Genomic DNA, 27921 nt, shown 5'->3' on the forward strand with positions numbered 1-27921 from the left:
TCAGCAGTGGTTCTTTTTTTTTTATTCAATTTGTAAAGAACAGTTTAAAAACAAAATGCTAGTACATTCTTAAAGCATTGGTTTCTTCATCTCACAGTTCATCTGCACCAATTGTTATTACAAAAATCAGAAGTCATTGCGGTATTTGCAGTGTAGCCACTAGGTGCCTAAACAAAAGCTAATTTCTATAAAACCATCAATTTAATGCAGTTTTAATAAGAGAAATCCAAAATTCTCTCAGTTAACTGGATATATAGTAGTATATATATATTTAAGCAGAAAACCTCAAAAAACAGTAACAAAAAAATAGGTCACCATAGTAAAATATCTGACCTGACAGTTCCTACAAACAGTGACTTCCACTAAATATAAAGGAAACCATTATCTGTGGTAAAAAGTCCAGAGACCAAGTAGAAATGTGGAGTAAAAACACAACCACCCTAATCCACCCCAGGCAGAGCCTGTCCTAAGGAAACAAAGGAAGTGGTCGGTCTACACAGGAAACAGGGAGACTACTGGGCCCTGGCCACTGACGCTGCTCCTCCTGGGTCGCTGCACACCCACTGTACGGTTGCAGCCTGCACAGAAGAGCTGTGTTGTCTGGGAAATGACTGGATATGGTGCCTGTGTCACCAGGCACCTCATTTACTAACCCAAGTCATCATCCTGATCCACTAGAATTCACAAAGAAACAACAAGAGGCTGGTGTCAAAAAAAGGTGAGCCCCCAGTGCTCGTGCAGGAGCACACCGCCTGTGAGAAGTGCCTGCGCTGGAAGCCGTCTGCTGCAGCAGCACTCACGGGAACTGCGGTGGAGCCGAGGCAGGCCGCCGGCCGGCCGGGCTCAGGAGCCGTGGTGCAGCTGCATGGTGCCCAGGACGGCACTGTCGTAACGCTGCTCCACCCGCACACAGCTCGAGTGCTCGAGCACGCTGCTCAGCTCAGGGATGCTCTCGGCAGTGTCCCCAAACCCATGGTAGTGTCCATAGTGCAAGTTCTCTCCCACGTCCCCAACCCAGGACGGCCTGCTGGCCACACAGCTACTTGGGCTCCCGTTCAGATGCAGAGACCCACACATCTCAGGGTTAATGCCCATGGTCTTTTCTGGCTCTTCAGTCCCATTAGCACAGACCGAACCCTGGCCACTGGGAAATGGCTGTCCATTGCTAATTCCATTAGGTCCTGTCAAGCACGGGTTACTCCTGCTCTCCATCCCATTGAGCTGTGTCACGCAGGGGAAGTCCAAATGTCCATTGATGACACTTCCATTTGTCAATGTATTCAACACGGAGCTACTGTTTTTCACATCTGCATTAAGAAATATACCTGTCACCAAAACGCAGACCAATGGGGAAGGAGAAACTAGCATATGTTCAACTCTTGCCACAATTAAAAAAGACTTTGGTTTGTGTTCTGTTGCTATTTTTTTTTTCTTCTAAACAAACCAGTTCCCTTCTCAAGGTTATACAGACAGATTTAGAGGTAAAACACAACTGTAGTATTTTGTCTAGTAAGGACAGGAAAAGCGTTTATATTTCAGTAGCCTTGGAGAGAGATCTGAAACGCAAGCTGTCACCAAAAGTGAACACAGAACAGTAGATACTGATCTACTACAGCAACCCCCGAAGACCAGTGTAAATCACCCACAGGGTCATCAGAACCCGGCAGAACACTCTACTGGGGACAGGGAACTCTTCTAGTCAGGGAGGCAAGCAGGTGGCTGCGCTGAGGAAACTTGAAGCGGTCACCACAGGGACTCCATCACCAGCAGGAACTGTGCTTGTGTCAGCCACACCGCCATCGACACCCAACCCCACAGCCGCTGCTGCTCAGTCAGCACTGGCGCAGCACAGGCCGGTAGCTGAGCAAAGGCTGGACACCAGTGGCTCACAGTCCTGGGTCAAGGGCAGTTCTGAGGGTTTCTACTGCGTCCAGCAACAAAGATGACCATGAGAGCCAAGGCCTCAGGTCTGGTTACTGTCCGAAACCATCTATGATGAGAAAGTGTGGACAGTTTAGTCCACAGACAAGCTGCTGCTGTACAGAAGACATGTGGGCACACAGATCTAGAGGACAGAGAATTACATTGATGTTCACAGGAATTCACACAGTAAAAGAAGGAGCTCTTGCTTGGTAATAGTGAATTTTATCTCAGTGCTCTGGACTGTAACGACAGACAGATACCAAGTCTACACAAGCTCAGTTCTAGTGGCTGGTGGATGAACACAGTGGTTTTTTCCTGTACCCTACCGTTTGCATGTGTCCTCTCAAGGATTGTGGTTATTAAGTAAACAAATCATCAAGATCCCTCATCAACATTTTTTTTTTTTCAGATTAGTAGTAATCCTAACTTAGTAACTGGAACACATTCAGAGGATAAATTTTCCCCCTAAAATTATAGCTTTTCTCTGTGAACAACTCAATATTTGAGAACTAATATTTCAAATACTAGGAACAAAACTTTTTAAAAAATGAAGCAAGTTTTTCCTCAAGGGGAAAATTGTATTTTTTTTTTTTTTTAAATAAAGTCACCTTTCTTGTTAACTCATGAGTAGGATGGTGAATTTCAAAGTTATTAATGTGCTACAGACAGCATTTTTCCTCCTTTAGTACCCAGCTGAAGTAGATCAGTTTCACTATTTCATCTCAAAATCAAAGGAACCTGGCAGCCCAGCTCATCGGGGCAGTGTACCAACATCCGGAGGGCAGAAGCCTGAGACTATGACAGACACGGCCTGTCCCACCCCCTTCTCACCTACTTGCTCAGCTGTGGACGAAGCCACTCAATCCAAAGCACTGGGTACAGGTAGCTAGACTGAGCCGGCAAAGAGGTCACTGCAGAGCCCACTGCCCCTCGAGTCTCAAATGAGGGGCATTAAAAATGTGAAGAGATCATTAAAACAGCTTTTCAAAAAGTGGAGATGCATTTAAGGGGAAATGCCTTACTTCTGTAAGATCCCAGGGCAGTGGCAGCTGTCTCCACAGGCTTTCTGTGCACACGGACGGGTGCTACTTCACACAAGGAATTGGCAAGGATGTCAGGGACTCCTAACGCATTTCTTCAGTCACACAGTACTGAAAGCACCAGAAGGCCCACACGGCCTTCTGATCCCAGGACAAACTGGCCTGAAGGAAAAGCCTGCCCACAAGCTTAGCATGGGGCTGGCTGTTAACACAAGGAGTTCCTCCTCCTGCTGACCAGGGAGAGAGCTCTGTCGTCCTCATAAAGGACAGGCTCTGGCGCCTGTCACTTCTCCTCTGTTAGGAAAGAGCATCTGCTGAGAGAAAACCTTATTTCAACGTACTCTCTGAGCTAACTGTACAGAGGTGAGTACCCACTTTCTCTAATTATTTGGTTGAAGGTAACACCACCCATGACTGTGCATGACTGTGTTATGGGCACAGAAACATTCCCTGTGGGTTTGGAAACACACAGCTGACCTTTCATCCCCCTCTCTCTATATATAAAATCAGTATTTCTAAATAGACAGACACATGGAGAACAGCTGTGACCTTCTGTCATCCCCTAAAGAAAGGGAGAAAAGGCACATGCCAAATAAATACATCATTTCAGAGATCCTAAATTCTGGACACACTGAGCTTCTTTGTCTTGAAAACTATAAAATAAGAGCTAGTTATTGTCATATGCTGAACATTTTAACATGTAAAGCACTGCTTAAAATAGTCAGCATCTTAACAGTCTTCAAGGGATTGCTAGACACCAACGTAACCACGGGCACGGGGCAGACATCCCAAACTTGTCACCAGTGGGTCACAGCCACCGCCGCCACCCTCCACGTTCCCAGTGTTCCCCGTGAGCTGTCCGCATGCTGCACAGCCATCGAAGCCTAAGCAACAGCATGTGCAGAGTCACCCAAAGGCCACGTCAGGAAACCAACTGCAGACCTCATGAGAAAGAAGCAAGGCACATCACGGAAAAGCTTCAAATCAAAACTGGGAGACTGCACTACTTCTCACAGCAACAGAATTCAACGCAATGCTTAATTCTTGCATCCATACAAGTGCCAAAAATGTAAATTATAAGAGAACATTTTTAAAGACACTGGACAAGCAAGTGTGAAGTCTGAGAACTTAGAAATAGTAAGCATACTGATTCTTGCAACGACAAGGGGTCTGCATTGCTGAAACAGTATATATTTCTATTTCTCTGGGTCCAACAGAACCACTCTCCTGCTGTTTGGTGTCTTCGAGCACTGGGGTGTTGTTGCAGCTAACAGGAAACTGTCCACTCCCACCTGATACGGCAGCAAACTCTCTGTCAACGTGCATTCTGTCGGCGTCCTCTTCAGCCTCGCCATTTGCTAGAGGCACGGTGTGATCCAGGCTGGGAACTGCACAGGAAACAGGCGATTTTAGATTTCTGTGTCCAAAAAGAAATCAAAGCCATGCTTTCCACCCTTTTATCTTCCCTAAAAGCTTAACAACTATCAAACAATTTAAAGAAGCAAAGATCACTATTGAACTTTTATACTATTGTGAAAGTACTTTTTACAATAAAAAAGTCTTTATGCAATTTCAGCTCAAAGTCAATTTCAGATTTTTGCTCATCTTCTTGATGGCAAAAGCTATAATTCCCAAGCTGTTCCTTGGTAATAGAGTTGTATAACCTGAGATAATACTAAGCTTCATCCTACCCTGCCCCCACCACCAGTGAGTTTATTGAATAGTGGAGACAATTCTCAATATGAATGTTCAAAACAATCTTGATGTTAACGCAAACAGTCACAGAAAGGGTGACACTCAAGCTCAGTCTTTCAACAGGGACCCACTGCAGCCATGTCCGCTGAGTCCCCAACACAGCAAACCAAAGGCACATACTATGAAGTTTGAACTGACACTGTGTCTGAGGGTGGAAGAGCAGACACCATCACTCCCTTCCAGGTGTCTACAGAGTGTGCCTGTGTCCCAAACCTCTCCTCTCTTTGACAAATGGCTTCTAATTTTAGTAAGAAGGGGCTGCTTTTTTCTTTTAAAATAATGCCAAGAGTTGCTATACATGTTGCTTCACTGACACATACACCAGTCACTCAAGCATGAAGAGTGAAATCACAGTCCAAGTGTGGTCTGAGCACGTGAGAAACAGAAGCAGGAGGATCTCTGTGAGTTTGAGGTAAGCCACAGCAAGTTCCAGGCTAGCCCGAGCTAAAGAGTAGCCTGGGGTGGGCGGTGAGGGGTGGGGGCACAAATGTCTAGATTCTCACACACACACACACACACACACACACACACACACACACACACACACACACACACTTGCACATGCATGCACAGAAAGGACTATTTGGGGGAGGAGGAGACTAGTGAGCAGGGTGTCAAACACAAGCAAGGACAACACAGGTATGATAATATCATATCGTGGTTATTATCTTGCATGCTCACTACTTCAGGGGAATCTTTTGTTCACTATCCGGCCTCAGACAGCACCTGGGCTGCTTCCCTTCTGTGCTCTCCCAACCTGCACACTCAACCCTCATAAGCTCACCTTCGTTGACATTTCTTAAGTAAATACCTACAATTATCTCTGGGTCAAAGGATACAAATAAACAACTCAGGGTACGAAGTAGTTTTCAAAATAGAAGATATGAACTTGATAGCTTTAACTAGTCCTCATTTTAGAGGCATGAGGGTCTTCAATTATTTGTACCAACATCCATTTCTCCCTAAAGATGCTAATGTGCTAAAAAGGGACACTGAGAACCCAAGTGAATGAGCAGTGCAGGATGGACCTGAACAGCGATCTGCATGGTTGGGGGAAGGCAAGTCTGCACCCGGGAGAGACCAAAAGCATCTTAAACAGGACTTCTGGAACTACAAGCCATTAAGCTGTCCTCACACAAAGCTCTTTTAAAATCCGAAAGTCTCAAGTTAGTTCAGTACCAAACTGGCTCTACTCTACAAGGTCAGTGTGCCAGCAGCAGCAACCACAGAAGTCGGGATCTGGAGGGGTCAATTATCCAGCTGAGTAGGTAACAATGCTTCGTTCCACTGGGACCCTGAGGACAGTGAGGCCAGGCATCAGTGTTGGTCCCCATTCTGCTGTGTCTGCTCAACCAAACCCAAGCACTCTTTAAGCAGCCGTGCCAGAAGCTCAGTGTCCCAACAGGCCTCATATAAAGTGTCAACTACCGGTGCTTGCTTTTGTGCAAGTCCATATTTCTGAAAAGTGGACTAACCGCCTTCATAGCCATGGCCTGAAGCATAGATGTGGGGTGCCCTATATACTCTCAACATTTGGAAGACTGAGACAGGAGGATCATGAGTTTGAGCCCAGCTAGACCACACAGTGAAACTGTCCCCAAAATAAGAACATGCAACAAATGTGAAGGCCATTCTGTCCTCCTCCACAAAGCCTCAGGAAAACAGAGGGGTGTGTGTGTGTGTGTGTGTGTGTGTGTGTGTGTGTGTGTTTCTTCAACACAGCATCTCATTATGTAGCTCTGACTGTCCTGCAACTCACTCTGTAGGGCAGGCTAGTCTGGAACTCACAGAGATCCACCTGCCTCTGCCACCTGAGTGCTGGGATTAAGGGTGTGCACTACCACTAGTCGGTCAGGATGATCTTTTTCTTTCGATGCCCAACCCCTAGGGCAATTCCCTTATCAGGGAATGAAACCCACAAACCAGCAAGGAAAAACAAAACCACAGGAAAATAACTCCCTTCCAAGTAGCAGAGCCATCGAAGACGTTGCCCTCAGTCAGGCCTGGCTGCAGTTACACCAGCAGGGGCAGAGGAGCCCAGCACCACAGGAAGGTGTGGTGCCCCAGGGAAGCCCAATGAGGTGGATTTTCACACAGGGCTTTGTCACTGATCCAGCAGGATAAGGAGGAAGGGACATTCTTTCTTCTACAGCCTAGCATCTCATTTTGAGTTTCTGGGAAGACACTCAATACTCTGCCCCAGAATCATGGTTGACGTGACTTTTGCCCAGGTGCTCTGTTCCTGCTGCCTGTGACAGAAGCAGAGCAGGCTGCAAGCAGACATCATAACTAGCATTATCTACTTTTTAAAACGTATGTCACCAACCGTAGAATTAAATACCACAGTATTCCTAAGAATACTGTTTGGATTCCATATGCTCCCCATCATACCTTGATGCTGGTGGCATTTCTAGCCCCAATCTATTAGTTACTACTAAAGAAGCCATTGAAGCTACATCTGAGAAGGCAGCTTGTGTGGATGTCTCAGTGACCCATGATTATTCTGCTTGGGCTTGGAAAGGAAGCAGAAAGCACGTCCTCTTTTTTTTTTTTTTTTTGAGACAGGATTTCTGTGTAGCCCTGGAACTAGCTCTGTAGACCAGGTTGGCCTCAACTCAGAGATCCAGCTGCCTCTGCCTGGTATTAAAAGTGTGCAGCACCACCGCCCAAAAACAAACCACTTTTAAAGCCACACAGCCAAGCTTACTGTGCTCTAGTCACCCAAGAGAAATGCTTCCAAGACTCACCCTGCTAAGTTACATATGACCAAAGCAGCAGATGCTAAGCACACAGGCCTAAACTGCCAAGGACTCAGACTATGAACCCACAAGGTTCAGAACACTTCCAGCACACTAGAAAAGGGCCTTTGGTATTGGCCCACTCACCTCTGAGAGGTGGGCACAAGGCTGTGCTGCCCACCCCTTCATGCCCTGCAGCACTTACAGTTTCAAGTACACCCATTATCAGGGAATGCTAAGCTAGAGGAAGAAAGGCCTCAACCCCAACAAAAGGAGCAGGTGCAGAAATACTTGCATCTTGGCTTCTAGCAGCCAACTGTGATGTACAAGAGTTATTTGTTCAAGTATCTTTGTCACCTACCTACCTCATCTGTCCGTCAACTATCTCTTGCAACACAGTTCAAGGTCTACACCAAGGCTCTTCTCTAAGGCAGCCTGCCTGGGGGATGACACAAGACAGAGAGGTGGCAAGGCACAGACTTCGGCAGAGCCCTGCAGAGACCCAGGAAGACTGAGGCTGGATTTCAAGAGTGCAAAGGACCGTGTGTGAACCAGGCTGCTCACAACTGTGGAAAAAATTGGACCATGGTAGTGACAGGAAAGCCACGGGCACCATGGTCCCCTGGAACAACACTAAGTGCACACACAGAAATGATGCCTCCAGGGATCAGGACGACCATCTGTGTGGAAAAGTTGAGAGAAGTTTTGCCCCCCTAGAAACTTAAAAACAAATATAAACAGACAACTGCTGCACATCTGAGGATACTGAGGACATTACAAATTAAAGGAACTAAGTGGAAATTTTACTTTTGGGAGGCGTTCTTGTGAATTTCATATTTAAGGTAATTAGCAAATTATCTATTATTTCCCAACCTTATTAGGCATGTTGTTTTCCTCAGGACCCCTGTCAAGGATGACTGACACAAAGATAAAACCCTAAGCTGGGTGGCAATGGCACACACCTTTAATCCCAGCACTGGGGAGGCAGAGCCAGGTGGATCTCTGTGAGTTCCAGGCCAGCCTGGGCTACAGAGTGAGATCCAGGACAGACACCAAAACTACACAGAGAAACACCGTCTAGAAAAACTAAAAGAAAAAAAAAAAAAAAAAAAAGAAACCCTATGGCAAATTCACTCCAGGACACAGGTGTGCCCAGAAACCTCAGTGCCAACTCCGGCCAGGGAAGTCGGCAGTGTTTCAGGGCTGCAACATCAAGTCACAGCAGACTGTTTCTCGGGGCAGCTGCTTTCCCAGTCCTTGTCCAGTCAGTGTGGACTTCCACAGACAGAGCACTGAGTCCTTCTGCAGGTGAACTGAGAACACTAACAAACCTCAGCTGACTTACGTACGACACAGGCGGTGCAGGGCCACCCCAGCTTCACTGGTCATCATCCTGCCTTGAGCAAATGGCTGGTTAATGGAAAACAGACATAGCAATTCCTTCTGGAAACCAGGCACCGGAAGAAATTTCACCCCAGTATGTTTCATCAACACCAACTGCTCAAGGAACTTCAGCTCTCACGTCCCGCCCCCAGCTCACACGTCTATATTCTGTCTGTCTGACTGACCGTCTAGAACACTGCTGAGACAGACATCCTTTCAAGTGTGTACATCTGGGCATTTTCATCACCATGGTGCCCACCACCAACTGTTCAAAGTGGGACACTGAAGCCAACCACTCTTCCTGGGAATCAGTTACTTTCATCACTGTTCCAGATGAGGAGTGAGCTTAGAAAATCTGCTGGAGCTTTGGTTTCCGGATAGAATTCCATAGTGAGGTCCTGATATATAATTCTGGAATGCCAGGATGGAGCGGAACAGGTGTCACATCAAGGGGTGGTCTGTTTATTTATACACACCCAAATGTCCTACGTGTGTACAGTTTCACACAAGTGGAAGAGCGGCAGCGGCTTCAACTTTAGAAATTACCTTTGTAGCTAAGTTTTTAAAGGACTTCACTGTTTTTGTGCGCGTTTGTCTCTGTGTGAGTATGTACATGTACTCCAAGAGGCCACAGAAGGTGTCAGATTCCCCTAGAGTGGATGCTGTTGGCAATCAAACTCAGTTCCTCAGCAAAATCAGCATGCACTCTTAAGAGCGGAGAATTACTGTTGAAAAATCTCATGCCTGTGTTACATTAGAAAGACTTCTATTTCCTCTAACAAAGTAAGAAATTCAGACTGAGCAAATTTCTACACATTTAAACAGCCATCAAAACATGCCAGAAATGACAGTGAAAACAGTCTGGACTGCCAGCTAAAACAAAGCCCGCAAGAATGCAGGTCACGGCACAGAGACTGAGGAAGGGCTCCCTAGGACACTCAGCACCCTGACTGGAGGAAAGCCGTCACCGTGGCCCATGCTATTTCCCAGGAGCCGACAGCGGAAGGAGAAGCAAGCTGAGCAGCAGGAAGGGAAGGGAAGCAACAGTCTCTGTGCCCAACTGTCCACACAGACTCGCCAGGCTTCCAGCTACATAAACTCTAAACCCGGAAGAGACTGTGGGTTGCTCAAGTCATGGAGATCACACAAATAAAGAGCAGCTCTGGGCCACACGCACCACGGCCCTACCAGAGCCAACTATGGCGTCCATAGGAGGGTTCGCTACTCTGAGTGTCTGGATTAGGCTTTCATGCACCATGGAGGCCCAGAGGTTCCCTAGTGAGATCTGGGCTTGCTTTACCCAGCAAGGCTGCATAAGGGGATGCCTGGACCACGTATGCCGTTACCAGGTGATTGGAAGGGGCTGTACTTGGCTGAGCTAGGGGGAGGTCTTTGCTCCACCCCTTGGCATTCCTATAAACAGCCCTTTAGAAGAGACAGAAGGGGACGACGGGTATTGATCCAGGCTCTCCTATGGCTATCCAGTGTTTCTGTTTCACTCCTTTCTATTTTTCTATCTAAATATTTCTTACTCCTCTCTCTTCAAGAATACCCTGGGAAAAAAGTGTGAGCAGGCCTCCGACAATGAACCATCACCCACAAAAGCCCAGATGGTCACGCTAGGTTCCTGCCTCCCTTTACTCTGCATTAGCAGTTGCAGGATGCGGGTGAGGAATGTACAGCTGCCTGGGAAGCATACACAGAGGTTCTAATGCACAAACTAAACCTCTAGTCACCAGCCAACCAAGAGGAAAACCAGCATAACTAGTTGAGTCTGCAGAACAAGGTTTAAGGGAAACTAAGGAATCCTTCAAAAGGACCAGAATGCTCAAGAAAGAGACACTGGCCAAGTTTACAAAACAACTTTGTGAGCTGGTGTTGGCAGTGCCGATCTATAATTCCAGGCCTCTGGAGCTGAAGCAGGAGGGTCACTGTAAGTGGAGGGCCAATCTGGCCCATGTAACCTGACCCTATCTCAAAAGTCAACACTGAAACTAGTTTTTAAAACCTTCTAGGTCTGGCATTTCAAAATGTGCTCAGAATATTAATGATCATCTAAAACAGGAAGCAGACCAGGGCTAAAGATGGCTCATTGGTTAAGAACACTTCTTGCAGAAGGCCAGGGCTTGATTCCAACACCCATATTGCGGCTCACAACTGTTTTTAACCCCAGTTCCAGGGGATCCGATGCCTGCCTTCTTACATCTGCAGACACTAGGCAAGCATATGGTACACAGACATACATGCAGGCAAAACATTCCTGTGTAAAATAAATCTTTTTTTTTTTTGGTTTTTCAAGACAGGGTTTTACTGTGTAGTCCAGGCTGTTCTGGAACTCAGAGATCTATCTGCTTGCCTCTGTCTTCTCAGTGCTGAGATTAAAGTCATACGCCACCACCACCTAGCCTTTTTTTTTTTTTTTTTAAATTTAATTTTTTAAAAAAAATTTTATGTACATTGGTGCTTTGCCATGGGTGTTGCGTCCCTTGGAACTGGAGTTACAGACAGCTATGAGCTGCCATGTGGGTGCTGGGAACTGAACCTGAGTCCACTGGAAGAGTAGTCAGTGCTCTTAACCTCTGAGCCTCTCCAGTTAAATCTAATTGTTTAAAATGAAGCAGAATTTAAAATTTAATAGCAACAAGGAAAAGCAAAGGACCTGTCTTTAGAGTATCAACTGGACCTATCAATTGTAATAGACACGTACAATTTATTTCAGATGAACACTACAATTTCAGTACACCAACCGGGCACTATGTGAAATAAGCAAAGGTCTTAAAAATACATTAACAAGTAAACTGGAACATTGTACAAGTAAACCACGCCCACAGGGTCTCACCTCCAGTTCTTGCTTTCTTTACTCCCATGGATTCTGAGTCTTCCAAGCATCTCTTTCGATTTGTTCCCAGGCTAATGTGATTGGGAAGCATGTTCTCATGACCTCCACTCAAGGCGCCATTCTGACAGAAAGGGCTCATCTGTTGGCTCTGGAGGCTCAAGAGAAACTGGGTGCACTCTTGGAACCCCTGGGTTTGTGCAATGTCTGCTGCAGTCAGGCCACTGGCATTTCTCAGGCTGCACAACACAAAAACAATGAATTACACCCCACAGAATCGCCCCTGGTGTCTGCTCCTGCCACACTGACTAAACTATCTGAAGCTGACAACAGATCTACAGCAAATCTTCATTAAGGGAGCAGTTAATCAGCCTGGTCTCTAACTAACTTTTCCTACACATATTTGATTTGGGAGACAGTAAAAACAAAAACAAAAATCAATATACTAAATTAAAAGGTATCTTCCTACTTGACTTCTCAAAGCTGTGTTTTGTTAGTCTGAAGAATCTGAACTTACTCTACTTCAGACCTCACCTGAAACAGACTGTATTAGCTGTACCTCATTTTAAAATGAGCCCATCCTTTAGCTTGAGTACAATTATAACAAGCATGTACTGACGACATTGTCCATGGCATTCATACCAAGTGGCTCCCTGACTGCAAAGTCACAGTGCAGAAATAAGCCAGATTTTGGCTGATATGTGACACTCTAAGTGGAAGTTCAGAAGGTATCCTGACAAAGTAGCCTGCCATTGGCCCCTACACTGAGACAAGGCGAAGTACGTTTTGACCGATTTGCCCTCCGTAGGAAAATTTGCAGAAACAAATCGTGTTGAAAATGTACAGTACCCTGCAGTACTGCCGCAGGCTCAGTCCTACTCTCCAAAAGAACTACTGTGTCACCTGGTGATAACACTAAACATGTCACAGACCGAGGAAGAAATACTGGCAGCATGTAAGTCGAAGAGCTGAACAGGAAAGGAACAGCTTCATTTGTCAAGGTGAAAAAGCAGTGAGAGCCGCAGTGAGAGCCGAGGGAACAAAAGCTATGCTGTTCAAGCTCCCTCCGAAGGCAGGAGCGTGCGCTGCGCTGAGAGAACTCAGGGAAGCAGCGGTTCTTCACTCAGGCTCTTCAACTGGTAGCGACCGAGCGGCCGACCGGGTACAACAACGGTGAGGAGAGCTTCCATACCTATTCAGTCAGCTATTCTTCACGCCCAACCAAGACGTGATGAAATGAAGGCCTCGCTTTGTATCAGAGATGACCAATCCAAACCCTGACGCTTGTGCTTGTTAGGGTTACTGTTAAGGCAACAAACAAACAAACAAACAAACTTAAAAAATTGGAGCACAAAATCTAAAGGCTCAGGGACAAATAACGGTTCTTAGTTTACAAGGATAATCACAGCCTTATACTCTATTTCCAGTGGTCACATGCACAAGGCTCCAGCTGCAGAAAGTGTTTTGGACACTCATTAATTGTAATACCTATCTGGAAGGCAGACTCAAGCTCAGTTTGTGGTAGGTGTGGTGCACATGGGTGTAGTGTTGGTGTGTGTGTGGAGAGTAGAGGCTGACTGACTTTTCCAACCATTCTCCATCTTGTGTTTGGAGAACCAGGAGTTGACTGATGTGGCTAGACTGGCTGGCCAGGAGCTCAAGGGAGCTACCTGTCTCCCCAGTGCCAGAGGTCCTGACGCCTGCATAACAAACACTTTACTGAGTGATCTTACCAGGCCTCAAGTCCAGTTTAATGAGATACAAAGAGGCAAGACTTGAGAATCCCGGAAATCAGTAGCACTTCCTTAAAAATAAAATGCAATTATTCACAGGACTAGTACAAACTAAAGTTGACGTGGTTAAGACTTCAGCACAGTAACTGTGATGTACATTCATTCCAGCATCTTTACTGACACGTAAATAAAAAGAAAACATGATTTAATACATGGCCAAAACAAAGCCCACCTGTCATCACAACACGACACAGATTTTAATTGCCCCACACAGCCACAAGGCTTACGATTCTTATCAAAGTGTGGAGCTTATCAGACAGCAGAGTGAAGATGGTCTAGACACATCTACTTGTCAAAAAACAATTATGTGAAAAAGTTAAATGTCTTCAGAATTTGAAGACAAGCAACACTACAGACAAAATCTGTAACGATCTCTTTATTGTTACGCTTGTGTGGGTGTGTGTGTGTGTGTACACGTGTACTGTGGCCTATGTGTGGAGGTCAGAGACAACTTGTCAGACCGTCGTCTTCTACCATATGGCTCTGGGGACTGAACTCACTGTCTCACTAGCCCCCAACGATCATTTCTATCTATGGACATGTATGGTCTTGTTCACCAAACTCAAAGAACACAGACACGAGAAGCCAACATTCAACAGTAGGGTAAGTAACGCACTAGGAAATCTGCAACATAAACGGCAGTGGGCTGGCTAACAGCTGACCCCCTGACTGCCCAGGGAGCCGTCATCGCTGGTACTTTCCTCTGCTTACACCAGAGACAACCAACTTCTAGATGTTTACAGGGCCCAACTTTCCAATTTAAGAGAAAAGCTCAAAAAGATGAGAGCCCATCCACCGGTGCAGCAGCAGGTGGAGCCAAAGGTCAAGCTGAGCTCATGTAATTCTGAAGGACCAGAAGTAAACACAAACGGAAACAACAAATTCCAGAAGGCGAACTGGACACATCAGAATCTGTGCTACACAATGCTTGCAGAGACAATAATTTTGTTCTATTTTAAGTGGCACTACCGTGTAGCATTGTATATCTTTACATATCAGAAAATAGAATATAACGCACCCTTCTGACTCGAGTATGGTGTCCTGTGTTGCTCAGGACTGATCACACAGTAGTTGAACATTTGCCTTCACAAGCTGAAGATCTGTTCGGTGAGGCTGGTACATCAAGCACCAGCCACCACCCTCCACTTGCCGTCTATTTCAACGTCCACCACTTCCTCTCTTGCTCACCTCCACTCACCACTTGTAGTCTCTACTCCTGAGTGACAGGCCCTCAGTCTTGTCCAATCAAATCAAAGACCTCCACAGGGCAGCTGGCCTGAACTGACTGGCAGGGACCGTCTAGTTCAGGATACAGTGCTTTCCCTTTGAACAGAACACACTCTCTCGCCCAAACACTCAGCTCCTGCAGCCTGAAAGCAGCTCCACACAGTCAGTGTGTCTATGCCCTATCATCCCTTATGGACAGTGAAATTTGAGTCACATGGATCTTTACATACAATGTCCATTATCTCTCATTTTGGTTCCGGTTAAACTGGCATCTAGACATGAAAGGCCATCCTTCGCTCAGGGGCCCTCCAGCCACTGACAAACATGAGACTGCTCACCTCCCATCAACCAGCGCCCTCAAGGTCCCCCTTGCTGTCTTATCACTACTGGATTCATGATAGAGTCAAACAAAAAAGATAACTTTCTATCACAAAATATTAGATACCAAGGAAACCATCAGACCAAGTATTCCCCTCTCACCACCTGCTGCGCCTCCATCGGAGAGCCTCCCAGTGGGATCCGTAGGCGGGAGCATGAAGAATGAGAACTGCTTGCGAGGGCTTCCAACTCCCTTTCCTAATTTTCCTTCATTCGAGGCTTGCACAGCGGTCTTGGTTAGACTCTACAGGTTCACTGCACCTCTGACCTCTATGCAGTGCTCCCAGTTTAAGGAGGTATCTCAGCTTCCCCTGCCCTTGTCTTCTAAAGGAGGTGGGCACATGAATGAAGGACACAACTCATTCACGACTTCTATGTCCACTTTACTTTGGGTCAAGTGCTTGTTAACAGTCCACCCTTTCAGCCTGTGATTCACCAACATTTACCACACAGAACTAACTGGGTCCTGCAGACAGACGCTAATGAAGTGCCAATGAAGATAAATTACCTGGGAGAAATGGCACAACTGTGTAAGAATGAGCCTCAGCCCTTATCCACTCTCTCTGATGCTAACATCCACACACACAATACTAAAATAGGGAGTCTATTAAGAAGCCTGGTCTTGCTGAGCTCTGACATGGAGTTGAGGAGGAGGCTGGGGGGAGCAGACTTCATGGGCTGAGCTCCATGCGCTGCTCCTGCCTGTCAATCCCAGCTCTGTAATCGCCTCCAAGAGGGAGGCAAACGGTTCCACCCCAGGCAGGAGACTCTCAGCAGTGCTGAGGACCAAACCTAGGCCTTACACATGCCAGACAAGCTCTCAACCACCGAGCCATACCCAGCCCTCTTGCTAATCTTTCAGAATCAGAAAACTAACACATGACAAGAAAGTAATCTCACCTACAAATTCAAACAGTTTGCCCAAGTGGCAAGAATGAATCAAACTGTCACCCAACACAATTTCCTGTGAGAATGTTTTGAACGGAGCATTCAATTTAATTTGCTCAAGATTTCCTCCCAGGGAGCTTCAGGACCGACTGTCACAGAGGCCAGCCACCCCTCTGATTTTCCACTTAGTGTCACAATACCAGAGCAGAGAAGCCGTTCCAATGAGTGGTTTTCCTTTAACCAACGTAATAACGACAGGTCAGGAAACCCCTGACGTCGTTTTCACAACTCAAGGTGTCACGTCACCTTTGTGATACTTTCTTTATGTTAATGCCATGTGACAATAAAAAAAACCCACAATTTTTAATGTAAATAATATTTCTGTTAAAATTCTGATCTGAATTTAGCTATTGTTAGTTTACAAATAAAAAGGTAGATATCATAAATTAGGGTAAGCAAAGCATGCAAATCTAAAGAATCTATATCTGAATTCCTAGATTAGCATTAAAACCAATCACCGCAACAAATACCTCAACAGTCTGCTTGTGCAGAAGGGAAGCCATGCTGAACATTCAGTGCCACAACCGTAAGGTTCGGAGGAGCACCTGTGGCAGTTTCAGCAGTTCTATGGGAATGCTCCCCTCTCTAGGGTGACTTGAAAAAACCAAGTCAATTCGAATTACGTAGCTGTAAGACATTGACATGTGTAGTGTTTACAGATTCAGAATCTTCTGTGTGACTTAAAACGGGCATGGTTCATACACAGGACACGTCAATCATAAGGGATCACATTTGCAGGCAACACTGGATTAAAATACATACACACATGAGGTGCAGGGCAGTCAGAGCCAGGCCACTGGTGTGTGACCGAGCGCCTCCACTGCTTTCTTTAGTGCTGTCTTTAGGAGGTACCTCTAGTGACTTCAGCATGAAGCCAATTTATGTCAATATTTCAACAAAAGTTTAATAGTATGGACTAAAAACCATCAACTCACGATTCTGGTTACTTTAAAATTTGGTATGCTGTATCGCAAATACATTAGTAACTATTCCTAGATGGAAATAAGCAAATAAATGGAATCATTAAAAAAAGATAAAAAAATAAAAACATTTACTAAATGTCTATTTATACAGTCAAAACATTAGCAAACATCTGTTATTGCAGTCAAAGAAATAAATACAGGTGTATTTTTAACCCTTTGGTATCCAAACACATAATCATGAAGACTTTCATAAATGCACTCTTCACTTAACAATAGGAAGAAACTATTTTTTAAAAAGTTTCTACCTGAATAAGTTTGGTGCCAAGTTTTCATTTCAAGTTCAACATTACTGAGGATGATTAGCATTGCAAGTGAACCACAATTATTGTTTGCATACGTTAAAATACTTAGCATGTTCCACTATGATTTAGCAGAAAGAAAAATGAGTATTTATAAATTGTTGGTTTGTTTTTAAAACACCAATTTAATATAAAAGCAACAGTTAAAGAAATAGGGAAATCTATGTCATTTAAGATATTAATAAAATAATTCTGAGCCTGTCATCACTGACTGCTCCTGCCTGTAGGCAGACCCGCACAGCCGCCTCCATCCTGCCATCCTAGTGGAGGAAAAAGCAGCAGCAAGACCAGAGACCCTTCAGTCAGGCAAGTGGCAAGCCTGTGAGGACGGGAAGGACTCCAAGCACTAAGGCATCAGACCGACTGCCCCAGTGAGTCTGAGACATCTCCCAGCAGGACTGATGTTCAAGGACAGATGTGTGGAGGTGAATTAACCATCCACTTCAGAAGGGAATGGCTAACACTTGGTGACACTTTGCCCATAAAAAGTTACAAGAGAACTCACACACCTAAGTATGCCCATGTGTTTGGCCTGGTGATAACCCTGCCTGTAGGCAGGCTCCAGGTGAAGCACATGCACCCGCTTCAGTGACCACGAAAACCTAGCAGATCCACAGGGCATAGCCGCAACCATGGCTGGCCTCCCGTCACAGCCAACTGAGCCGTCTCTACATGGGGAAGAAGTTCTTATCTCAGCCCACTGCTGCTTCTTCAGCCGTCTCCTGGGCAGGGAGGCTGCTCTGGGGTGAACAGAGAAATGATTTCAAAGGCCCCCACTAGATCTGTTGCCATAAAATACACACCTTCTAATGAAGCCATGTTCTATAGGGGGACTGGCTATAGTCACAAGTGAGGCTGAGTCACAAGTTCAACAGAGTCCAACATGCTTAGACACAGCTTGAGGTCCTTTAAGGTACACAAACATTTAGTGTGCTCACAGAACTGGGATTTGAGCCTGTGTATTTTGACTTTGAGGTGTGAAAATGGCAATTACCCAGGACTACCACATAAGCCAGAAGCAGAAGCTCATGTGGAAAAGATAACTTGGCACCAAAACTCAAGCTTCACATTAAGAGAAGAAAACAAAAGTCCATCAACATACTCACGTGTGGTGCTAGAAAATTTAATACGATGCACAGCTGCTGAAATGTGTTATCTTACAGTTGCAACCTACATTAACAAGTCAGTCATATAACAAACCACTCTAGCCACAGACACTTAGCAGTTACCCTCACCATCTACCTGATGATCAAAAAAAGCACAACTTTAGTCTTTGGCCACTTTAAGGTAGCAGACATATAAAAGGCAGAGTAGGAATTAAGAGCAAAATCATTAATTTAAAAATAGCAGTATGAGGCAGCTTTTAACCTAATCACAGGAGAAGGAAAGTTTTTAATCTCCTAAGTATTATAGATTATAAAATGAATTAGCAATCTGGCTCATTATGAAATGAAACATTAAGTAATTTTAATATAAGGAAACTACTGCTAAACCTTTGGTCTTAGGGGAAGACTTATGTGCTGGGATGACATCTGGCCATGTAAGTAGCATTACAGGGGAACACAGACCTAGGCACTGCTATTTGGGGGAGTCGAACTGCTTATGTAGACAGACTAACAAGATAAGCTATAAAAATGTGCAGAACAGACAGTAAGAAGCAGTTTTCAATTTGGCTTACTGGTAAAACCGACATTTTCATTAGATGATAAACTGAATAACCACATACACAATAGCAATAAATAATGACTACTTGTAGTTTAACTCCAGGCCAAAGACTTCTGATTTTAAAAATTGCTTTTGCCTAGGTAGTCAAGCTAAATGTTCCTTCCAAAAAAATGTGAAAGCTCATTTCCAGGGCAGTCACCATACTGCAGGGTCTCGAGGGGGTGGCTCCTGTACTGAGATGGGGGACAGACTGGCACTTGAGGCCATGCTCAGCCACACCTGGTAGAAAAGAGACACTTGAGGGTCCTGTAACCAAGGACAGAATTGTAAATAAAAGATACTCATATTTTAAGATACCTACTTAAAAGAAAGAAAGGAAAAAAAAAAAAAAGGACACACTGACAGATATTTACTGGCTCAAAGGATTAAGTTATTCATTAAAATTAAAACTAACATCTTTGTAATAAAATGTTCAGGACCAATAAAAGTATAATTTAGAAAAAAAATAAGCTATTTAAAAAAACGCCAACTTTAATTGCCCATTATTTCCATAAATGATAATTAAGTAATTTAATCAATTGTTATATATGACTGTATTTATAATCAAAGCTTGGTATTAAAGGTCTAAGTTTTTAATATAAATACAGTGAATAAAACTGATTCTGTAACTTTAAAGCAACTGAGAATCACCTTAAATGTTTTAAGATTATATAATACATAGTCACATTATCAAACTGTTTTTACGTTACCTCACGTCACAACTAAATATAGTTACAAGGGTCCTTAAAACATAGCAGTTAATACATGCCCTGTCTTTTTTTGTTTTGAGACAGGGTCTCACAATGTAACTCAGGTGGCCTCAAAGTCCACTCCTGTCTCAGCCTCCTGGGTGCTTGGATTACGGCCAAGTGCTGCTATGCTTAGGCCACACAGGCCATAGCTATAACATTAAATCTCCAAGCCCAAACTAGTGGCAACATTTGCCAATAAAGAAGAAAACGGAAGCTGGGACAGTAACTAAGCTGAGCTCTGGAGACAGACATGCCTACAGGAGCTAACATACATGGTTTTGCTGCTCAGGACCTATGTTCAGAATTTACTGTCATACAGTCAGAACAATGAAATGGAAACCAAAGGGTTAAACTAAGTTTTGTGGGTCTCTCTCACTGCATCCAAAAGTCTCAATTTTCACATTTCCTGTTAAAATAAAGTGGTTTCTAATTAATTTTTAATGAGTTACTCATTAAGTTACAGTAAAATTTTAAAAGCTGGTATTATCAGTTATTTTGGTTATTACTGCTCTCTACAGCTTACACTCAGTGTTTTAAGGGTGAAAAACCGCATCCATTTGTTAATGCTGTGAACTGTGGAAGAAAATTTTTACAATGTAAAAAAAAGTTAAACAATGAATATATCTAGATAATGTATAATGCTATGGCTAGCTAAGGATTTGCATACAAGACACATTTCTGAACTAACACACTCACACATTAGCACTGTTCTAGCAGGTAATAGACCACAGCTCATGCAAATGGCACTAAATTAAGGACATTCTAAACTAACCCTCAGCATCAAAGACTCCAAGCAAGTGAAGTCCTCCGTATGCAGCTCCAGTTTACATGAAGCTGTAAGTCATTAGGTCTAAGGAGGCTTTAAATGGGGCCTCACATCTATAAGGAAATCCAGACTTAGAAAGAGTCTTCAGGACTGTGAGCCAGAGGGACCTGAAAAAACATTGGACTCTAATCCAAGCCCTCCATCTGAAGTTAGAGCCTGCAAACAAGTGTGAGGAAGACATGCCACAGCGACATGGCTACTTAGTGCCAAAGTCAATGGCACCACTGCGTTCCAATGTCTAATGGACCGGCTGTTCTTTTCATTCCACTCTGCTGTCTCACTCTGAGCTGGGGGATGAAGCCTACGCCCGCTAGTGGTCAGCCTAACCCAACCTTCCTCACTAACACCAGATCAAAAAGGCACAGCTGCATTGCTAACTTTAGAAACAAAGATGTTTAAGGCTTTTGCTGCTCTAAATGCTACTTCTGTACGTAACACCGTGACCACGTCTCTAAGTGAGGGGATAATTGAAGACACTTACTCGGCATGAGCCCCGTTCCCTACCAGGGCACTGATGCACTCCAGGCTCCCAGAGCGGGCCGCCTTGTGAATGGGAGTTTCCCCCTCACAGTCCTGAAACACAAAATGCACACGCTGAGATTTACCAACACTGTTCACAGGGAGAAGCAGGTAATCAATGCAGAGCCTCCCTTATCTTTGAAATAAAGTAATGTGAGCAAAATCTGAAGTGGGGCAAAGGCCGTGTACCTGTGAGAGGCTGCTGACAGCCAGGCCGCAGGGCATGCTCTCCACAACACTTAGCTACAGGATACTGATGAGGACCTGGGAGGTATCTCATACTGATGGTGTGAGGCCAGTAATGCTGAATTACCAATCATTTTATCTTGGAGCTTGGCACAAATGGGTTGTACAGAAACTCAAAATAATTATCTTATGACTAATAGAGACAAATCCACATTAAAACAGCTCCCCAGGCCAAGAAACGCTCACAAGGCAACTGAAAGTCCAACCTCCTATATGTCCCTCTATAGCTTCTGTAGGCCGACACCAGTCCAGTCGGAGGATGGGGTAAAGACACAGAAAAACCTGAGCCAGACGGGAAGCTCTGCGGTGCTAACAGACCTTTGGTGTGGTGAAAACACTGGAGCACAGAAGGGCAACAGACAACAGACGGAGTGAGCACTCAGGGAGGCCACTCCGGAGGGCAATAGTCATAAAAAAGGAAGACTCATTTGCTTAGATGGCTTTAAGGGGAAAATGCCTCCAGTACAATGTTCCTAGGCTGTAAGAACCAAAGCATGAGGATTTCTGTCAGACACGCACTGAGTGCTGTCTAGGAAACCCTGAGGCAGAGCTTTGCCAGCACTTGAATGGATCCTACTTCAAGGTTCCCAGGAGCAGCAGTTGGCAGCACATGCATACCACATAATTAAGGGATAAAGAAAAAAGGCAGGCGTGCAATCGTCTAGTGTGTGGGAAAGGGTCATTCATAAATTTAGCAAACGCCCGAGCTCCTTCCGGTGCCCCATTCGGGGAAGAGTGCTGTTACTGTTTCACAGCAGCACTCAAGACTGAGCACTGACGGCTCAGGACAGGGAAGGGCACACACTTACTTCAACAAGGTTCTAGATGGACTTCAAGTGACACAAGGGTCTTCAGGAAAAAGTTAGGTTTCCTGAAGAAAGTCATGTGACTATCCAAGAACTATACAGTGAACTCAGATGTTTAGAAAAGCAAACTACTTTCTTTTTCCCCCTTTACTGGAGACAGGGTCTCTCGACTGTGCAACTCTGGCTGCACTGGAACCTGCTACACAGACTGGAGGGCCTTGAACTCACAGATCCACCTCTCTCTGCCTCCCCAACACTAGGGTTAAAGGTGTGTGCCACCATGTCCACCAGACGATCTTTTTAAAGAAGAATAAGGGCAGAGGAAACAAAAACTACACAAAAATTGGCTGGGAAGATGGTTCTGTCTGTGAAGTACCTGCCGTGCAAGCAAGAGGACCTGAGTTCGGATCCCCAGTCCCCTATGAAAGCCAGGCATGGTGGTGTGTGTCTGCAACCCCGGAACCACAGACAGACTAGAAGGTCTTTGAAGCTCACCGCAGCTAACCTAGTCAAACTGATGGAGCGCCAGGTTCAGTGAGAAACCATCTTAAAGAGATGGAGAGCAACTGTGGAAAACACTCATGACCTCCAGCCCCCACATACACATGCATATCCACGCACCCACCTGCACATACCCACATGAGCACATACAAATATCACGCACACAGACAGACACACTCTGCAGGAACGGTTTTGCAAAATATGTTCAAAAGAAAAAAAAATCTTACAGTTAATTTTGGAACAGGAAAAAAAATTTCCCCAAAAGATGGAGGGATACTAACAGAGGTCAGAGAACAGGCAGGACTACTTCGCCCTTGTTTTGTGGTCTACACCTCTAAAGGAGAGGTGGATGCTGAAGCAATCTGTAACAAGAAACCACACTTCTCAATGGTACCCCGGTCTCTATTTACATTTCAGAAGTGCCCAAGGGAGGCTACAAGCAAGGCTAGGAAGACCTGCGGGGAAGCCAGGATGTGAGGTGCTATCTGGAGGCACCCCACAGAACAGTGGGGACACAGGCACACCTGTGAGCCTGTACTCTCAGCATCTAAAATGAAATGCTAGTCAAAAGGAGCATCTAGCTTTTAAAAAGCTCTCCCCCAAAGGTACCAATTTCTTTATACCTCTCTAAGTTACACACTTTGTTAACTACTTAAGGTAAACATAGAAAATTCTACACTTAAAGTCCATATTAACAGCAAATATGAACTATTTCTATTCACAAACTTATTACTCATATTTTATCGGTGGTACTGGAACCACAGTCTAATAAGTAAGTGACTTGTCCAAAGCCAGACTGCCAAACAGCAGAACCCAGACTCAAATCCACAGGCAGGATTGAGACCAGGAGGCAACAGTATGGGTGTCAGGCAGATGGACAGACATGTCTCTGCCCTGCAAGGTGAGGGTGCAAAAGAAAAAATTCATGTGAAAGAAGAAAAGGAAATATGTAAGGATCTAAAGCTGTCTCTAGTCAAGTCTCAGCGACAAAAAGGGGCCTCTCCTTACACTGCCTTTTTACTCTAAGTCTCAAGGAGAAAAAAACCTGCATGATCCACTTGTACCCCTTTCCTACAGTCCTCGTTCCCACCCATGGCCAAAAACACTCGCCATTTTACGTGGGTAGCTAACCTATCCTCAGGAAGGACCCACAACTGTTTTACAACTGTCATAACCGAGGAACAAACCTTAAGAGAGAGAGAAAGAAGCAGGAAGGAGCAGCTCAAGATGCTGATGAGAGTAAGGCAATATGTAAGGGACTGGAAAGATGACTTGTCAGTTAAGAGCATGTACTGCTCACCCCGAGGACCCAAGGCCCATTCCCAGCACCCTTATCAGGTGGCTTACAACCACCTCTAACTCTAGCTCTAAGAGGATCCAACACTGGTCTCAGCAAACAGGTGCACATACCCACATATAATTTTTTTTTTTTTTAAAAGAAAAGTATATAGAAAATGAAGGTGGTGGCGGTGCACGCCTTTAATCCTAGCACTCGGGAGGCAGAGCCAGGCCGATCTCTGTGAGTTCAAGGCCAGCCTGGGCTACAGTGTGAGTTCCAGGAAAGGTGCAAAGCGACACATAGAAACCTTGTCTCGAAAATACAGAAAAAAAGAAAAAAGAAAAAAAAAAAAAAGAAAAGAAAATGAAAGGGGGGAAAAGGCATATATCATAGCTACCAGAGCTGCCAGCATGTAATCCACCCTCTGAGCTGGGCAGTAAGTTCTGTCTGCTCCATTTCAGACCATCTACTGTATGCTTCTCTACTATAGGCTAATAATATAAACATCCATAAAAAATCCACCATAAAAAAATCTGGCTCATCTATCCTCTAGTCTGTACACTTCAACACAAACTTCTTCCCACTAAGTAAATGACATTAGAGTGACGGTCCTACACCCAGTCACCACCCTCAACCGGTGTCTGAAGGGCAAACCCACTCCGAGGCCAATAAAAGCCATCCTTCTGCTGGTCTGGATGTGTTTCTACAGTATCTATGAGGTTAAGACAGCAGGGAGCAGGAGCCAGGAAATCTGGGCTGTGGGCCAACAGCCTTCAATTATCAGCTGTGACCTTGGGCAAATCACTGAATCAGATCTGGGTGAGTCACATAGGTAAAAGCACTCTACAAACCGAACGCATGCCTCAGGAGGAAAGGGCTTATTATCCACAAGTAACTGAAGGAACAGATTCCAGTTGGCCTCAGGTAAAGACATCAAACTCTAATTAAGGACTCAGTTTAAAACAGTATTATGTGAATAACTGTAACTGGAAACACAAACAAAGGCAGCATCAATCAGGCCTTCTTACCGGTTTGTTAATGTTGGCCCCAGCTTGAATCAGCCAGACCAGACACTGAGGATGTCCTCCAAAAGCAGCAATGTGGGCTGGGGTCTGGGCATAGCGGGTGGTGGAGACATTCAGGGAAGCTCCTGCTCTTACCAACTGGATTAAGCACTCCAGCTTCAAACAGGCAGAAAGACAAAAACAGGTCATGTCAGTACACCAACACAATCTCAAGTCCACAGTGGTCACCAGTGGCATTTCTGTTACCATTTTTTCTTCTTCTTCTAACAATAATTTAATCTCTTCCCAACGCTATGAAAAGATTTCAAAACATTTACACCAAGAGTGCATTATTCTAAAACTTCTAATCTAGACTTTCACACACATGATAAAATTGTTAATGATTGGCAGGCTACAAAAAATGTCTAAGTACTGTGAACTCTTCCTAGTCAAAGACTCTTTCATAGTGTGCACCAACCTGTCTACACTGAACGTCCTCAAAGCTCATTCCTCTCCACTCGCTCAGTCTTTAAAAACTGAACAGACTTTAATCCCAGCACTCGGGAGGCAGAGCCAGGCGGATCTCTGTGAGTTCGAGGCCAGCCTGGGCTACCAAGTGAGTTCCAGGAAAGGCGCAAAGCTACACAGAGAAACCCTGTCTCAAAAAACCAAAGGAAAAAAAAAATAATAAAAAATAAAAATAAAAAATAAAAAAACTGAACAGAAAGAAAACTATGGGGGAAAAAAAGGTCACAGCACAGTGAGCTCACCCAGCAGATGACTGACTGAAAGACTGACAAGCCGAGACAAGATATAGCCAGGTCCTGCTGTGCTGGCTGCTGGTTACGAGTCCATCACAGGTCAACATGTGCACCAAGTGCCTACCATGTGGCCAGGAAATTTCTGGAACTTACTTGTTCTCCATTTTTGAACTGCCCGTTTCTCCTCAACTGACTACAAGGCAGTGAAGAAACTGTGCCCGGTTGCAAGCAATTCCAAGAACAAACAGACGCTGAGTCTCCTTATCTGTCTCTCTGAGCAGTTTAAGCTTGTCCTCATAAAGATCACCTCAATATAAACTGAGTTTTTACTGACTGGCAGGCTACAAAACTTGCACAGCAGGCAGTGAACAGATTTAAACAAAACAGTGTTAGAGGTCGAAAGCAGTGGCTGGTGAAGAGTTCCTTTAATTTCCCAAGGGAAAAATAAAAGTACAAACCAGTGGTGAGATGAATAGGTGTCAGATGGAAAGCTTTTAATTAACCTTTACCATGGAGAGTCCCCAGGACATGAACCTGTTAGCTAGGCCATGTTCAACCCAGGAAACTGGGTTTGGACTTATGCAGAGTACTTTTAAGTGGGGGCATTTTGTAAAAGCAAGGTATAATTAGCCTTAATAATGACCAATCTCCCGGGAATAAATAACCCTCATAAACGACTGGGTAACTTCAGCATCACTGGTACATCTTGAGGAAAACACGCTGGAAACCTACAGAAAGGGGGAGCAACAACAGATGGCCAGGCTGGGGAAAAGAGGCGCTGCCTTTGCCATCTAAGAGCTTTCCCTACCAGTCAGAACGGGTTTCCAAGACGGTTCCACATCTTAAGACTACCCAGGTTCATAAGACAGCTCAAAAACAGAGTCCTCGCCTCAGCTACATCACCGGTCTTTGGTCCAAAGCCAAGTCTACAACTCGGCCTCCGCAGAAGCGAAAAGGCCCTTTCAGCTTTATCTCACATTGTGGCAAAACAGGACAAGGCGAAGTCTGTCCGCGGGGAACTGGGGAGGCGCCGAGAGACGGTGGCTTCCCGGCGACCCCCTCCCTGCACGGAGGCCCGCTCACCACTGCCCGCCATCCGTCCACGCCCGGGGAGGACGGAACCAACAGCCAGGCTTAACACAGGGCGGCCCCAGTCGGGGGAGGAGGGGGCCCCGGTGGGCCGGGGCGCGCGACCCCGCCTGCGGCCACATCAGGTGCAGACTGGACACCCCCGACGGCGAGGGCAGCACCCGTCCCTCCGTCTCAAAGGCGCTCGGCGCCGGGTTTCCATTACACCGGACCGCGCGGCTCCCCGTTCCCCTCCCCGGGAGCAGGGACCTTCTACACCATTCCCCGGAGAGGGGGCGGACTCGGCGCAAATCGCCCCAACCGCGGCCTACATCCCCACCCCCGCCCCTCTCTCTCTGCTGAACCAGAGACAGAAGTGCTGCACATGCGCCTTGGGCCCCTCGGGGCGCCGGCGAGGCCGACCCCACTTCCTCCCAGCAATCCCCGCGCCCCCCCCCAGGTCCTGGGGAGGGCGCGCGCGCGCGCGCCGCACATGCGCCGTGGACCCCTCGGGGGGCTCCGGTCGGGCCCGCGCCCCCACCCCTTAGGCCTCAGACCGCACATGCGCCCTGGGACCCTGGGGGAGGGCCCGGGGGAAAGAGGGGGGGGGCTGGCGCGGCCGACCGAGCTTTCGCCGCGCGCTTCGGGCACGGCGGGGTGGGGTGCACTCTGACCCCCGGGGAGGAACCACGCGGAAAATGGCGCCTTAAAGTGCCCGCGCCCACCTTTCCGAAGTGCGCGGCCCAGTGCACGGGCGTCCAGCCGTAGAAGGAGTCCTCGGCGGCCAGGTGAGCGCGCGGCGTGTGCGGCAGCAGCGAGCAGAGCGCGACCAGGTCCCCGTCACGGCAGGCGCGGTGCAGCGGGAAGCGGAGCGACAGCAGCTCCTCGCTGGAGAAGCCTGCCTCCACGCCCGCGCCCGCTCCCGCCGACATGATGGGGGCCCGCTGGGAGGCGCGCGACCCGGGCCGGCGCGAGGGACGTTGCCGGCGAAGGCCGCCTGCTCGAGTCCGCCGCCGCTCCGAGCACAAAGGACCGGCGAGCCGCGGCCGCTCTCCCACCCGCTGCCGAGCGCGGCGAGCACTGAGGGCGGGGCCCGGGCGGCGGGGGCGGGGCCTGCGCCTGGACGCGGCGGGGCCGGCCGGAGACCGTTGC

The 27921-nt window shown here is 46.2% G+C and overlaps 1 protein-coding gene and 1 long non-coding RNA gene across 4 annotated transcripts in view; one reads left to right on the plus strand and one right to left on the minus strand.

Annotated features, from left to right (window-relative positions):
* Ankrd10 (ankyrin repeat domain 10) lies at positions 1 to 27865 on the minus strand. Of its 3 annotated transcripts, none has more exons than XM_028881308.2 (6): positions 27495 to 27865; positions 24965 to 25117; positions 21067 to 21158; positions 11679 to 11914; positions 4256 to 4351; positions 1 to 1307 (listed from the first exon to the last, which is right to left on the minus strand). In XM_028881308.2, exons 1-6 carry the CDS (start codon positions 27699 to 27701, stop codon positions 844 to 846), a joined length of 1248 nt encoding a protein of 415 aa, XP_028737141.1. In that variant the 5' UTR covers positions 27702 to 27865; the 3' UTR covers positions 1 to 843. The 3 variants fall into 3 exon arrangements, with proteins under 3 accessions (XP_028737141.1, XP_028737144.1, XP_028737143.1); XM_028881311.2 differs by lacking the exon at positions 27495 to 27865 and adding an exon at positions 25711 to 25732; XM_028881310.2 differs by lacking the exons at positions 21067 to 21158; positions 24965 to 25117; positions 27495 to 27865 and adding an exon at positions 16492 to 21060.
* Positions 27489 to 27921, plus strand: part of LOC119089205 — a 54428-nt gene continuing 53995 nt past the window's right edge. The window contains exon 1 of the long non-coding RNA XR_005093069.1: positions 27489 to 27557. This is a non-coding gene — a long non-coding RNA (uncharacterized LOC119089205). The remainder of the gene's footprint in view (positions 27558 to 27921) is intronic.

The sequence above is a fragment of the Peromyscus leucopus genome, chromosome 17 (assembly GCF_004664715.2).
Source record: "Peromyscus leucopus breed LL Stock chromosome 17, UCI_PerLeu_2.1, whole genome shotgun sequence".
Lineage (NCBI taxonomy): Eukaryota > Metazoa > Chordata > Mammalia > Rodentia > Cricetidae > Peromyscus > Peromyscus leucopus.

Coding starts and splice junctions, on each gene's coding strand:
- Ankrd10 (XM_028881308.2), bottom strand. CDS start 27,701: ATGTCGGCGGGAGCGGGCGCGGGCGTGGAGGCAGGCTTCTCCAGCGAG. Junction 21,159..24,964: donor GGGCCAACATTAACAAACCG/GTAAGAAGGCCT, acceptor TTTGTGTTTCAG/GACTGTGAGGGGGAAACTCC. Junction 4,352..11,678: donor AAAGAAAGCAAGAACTGGAG/GTGAGACCCTGT, acceptor TTTCCTGTGCAG/TTCCCAGCCTGGATCACACC.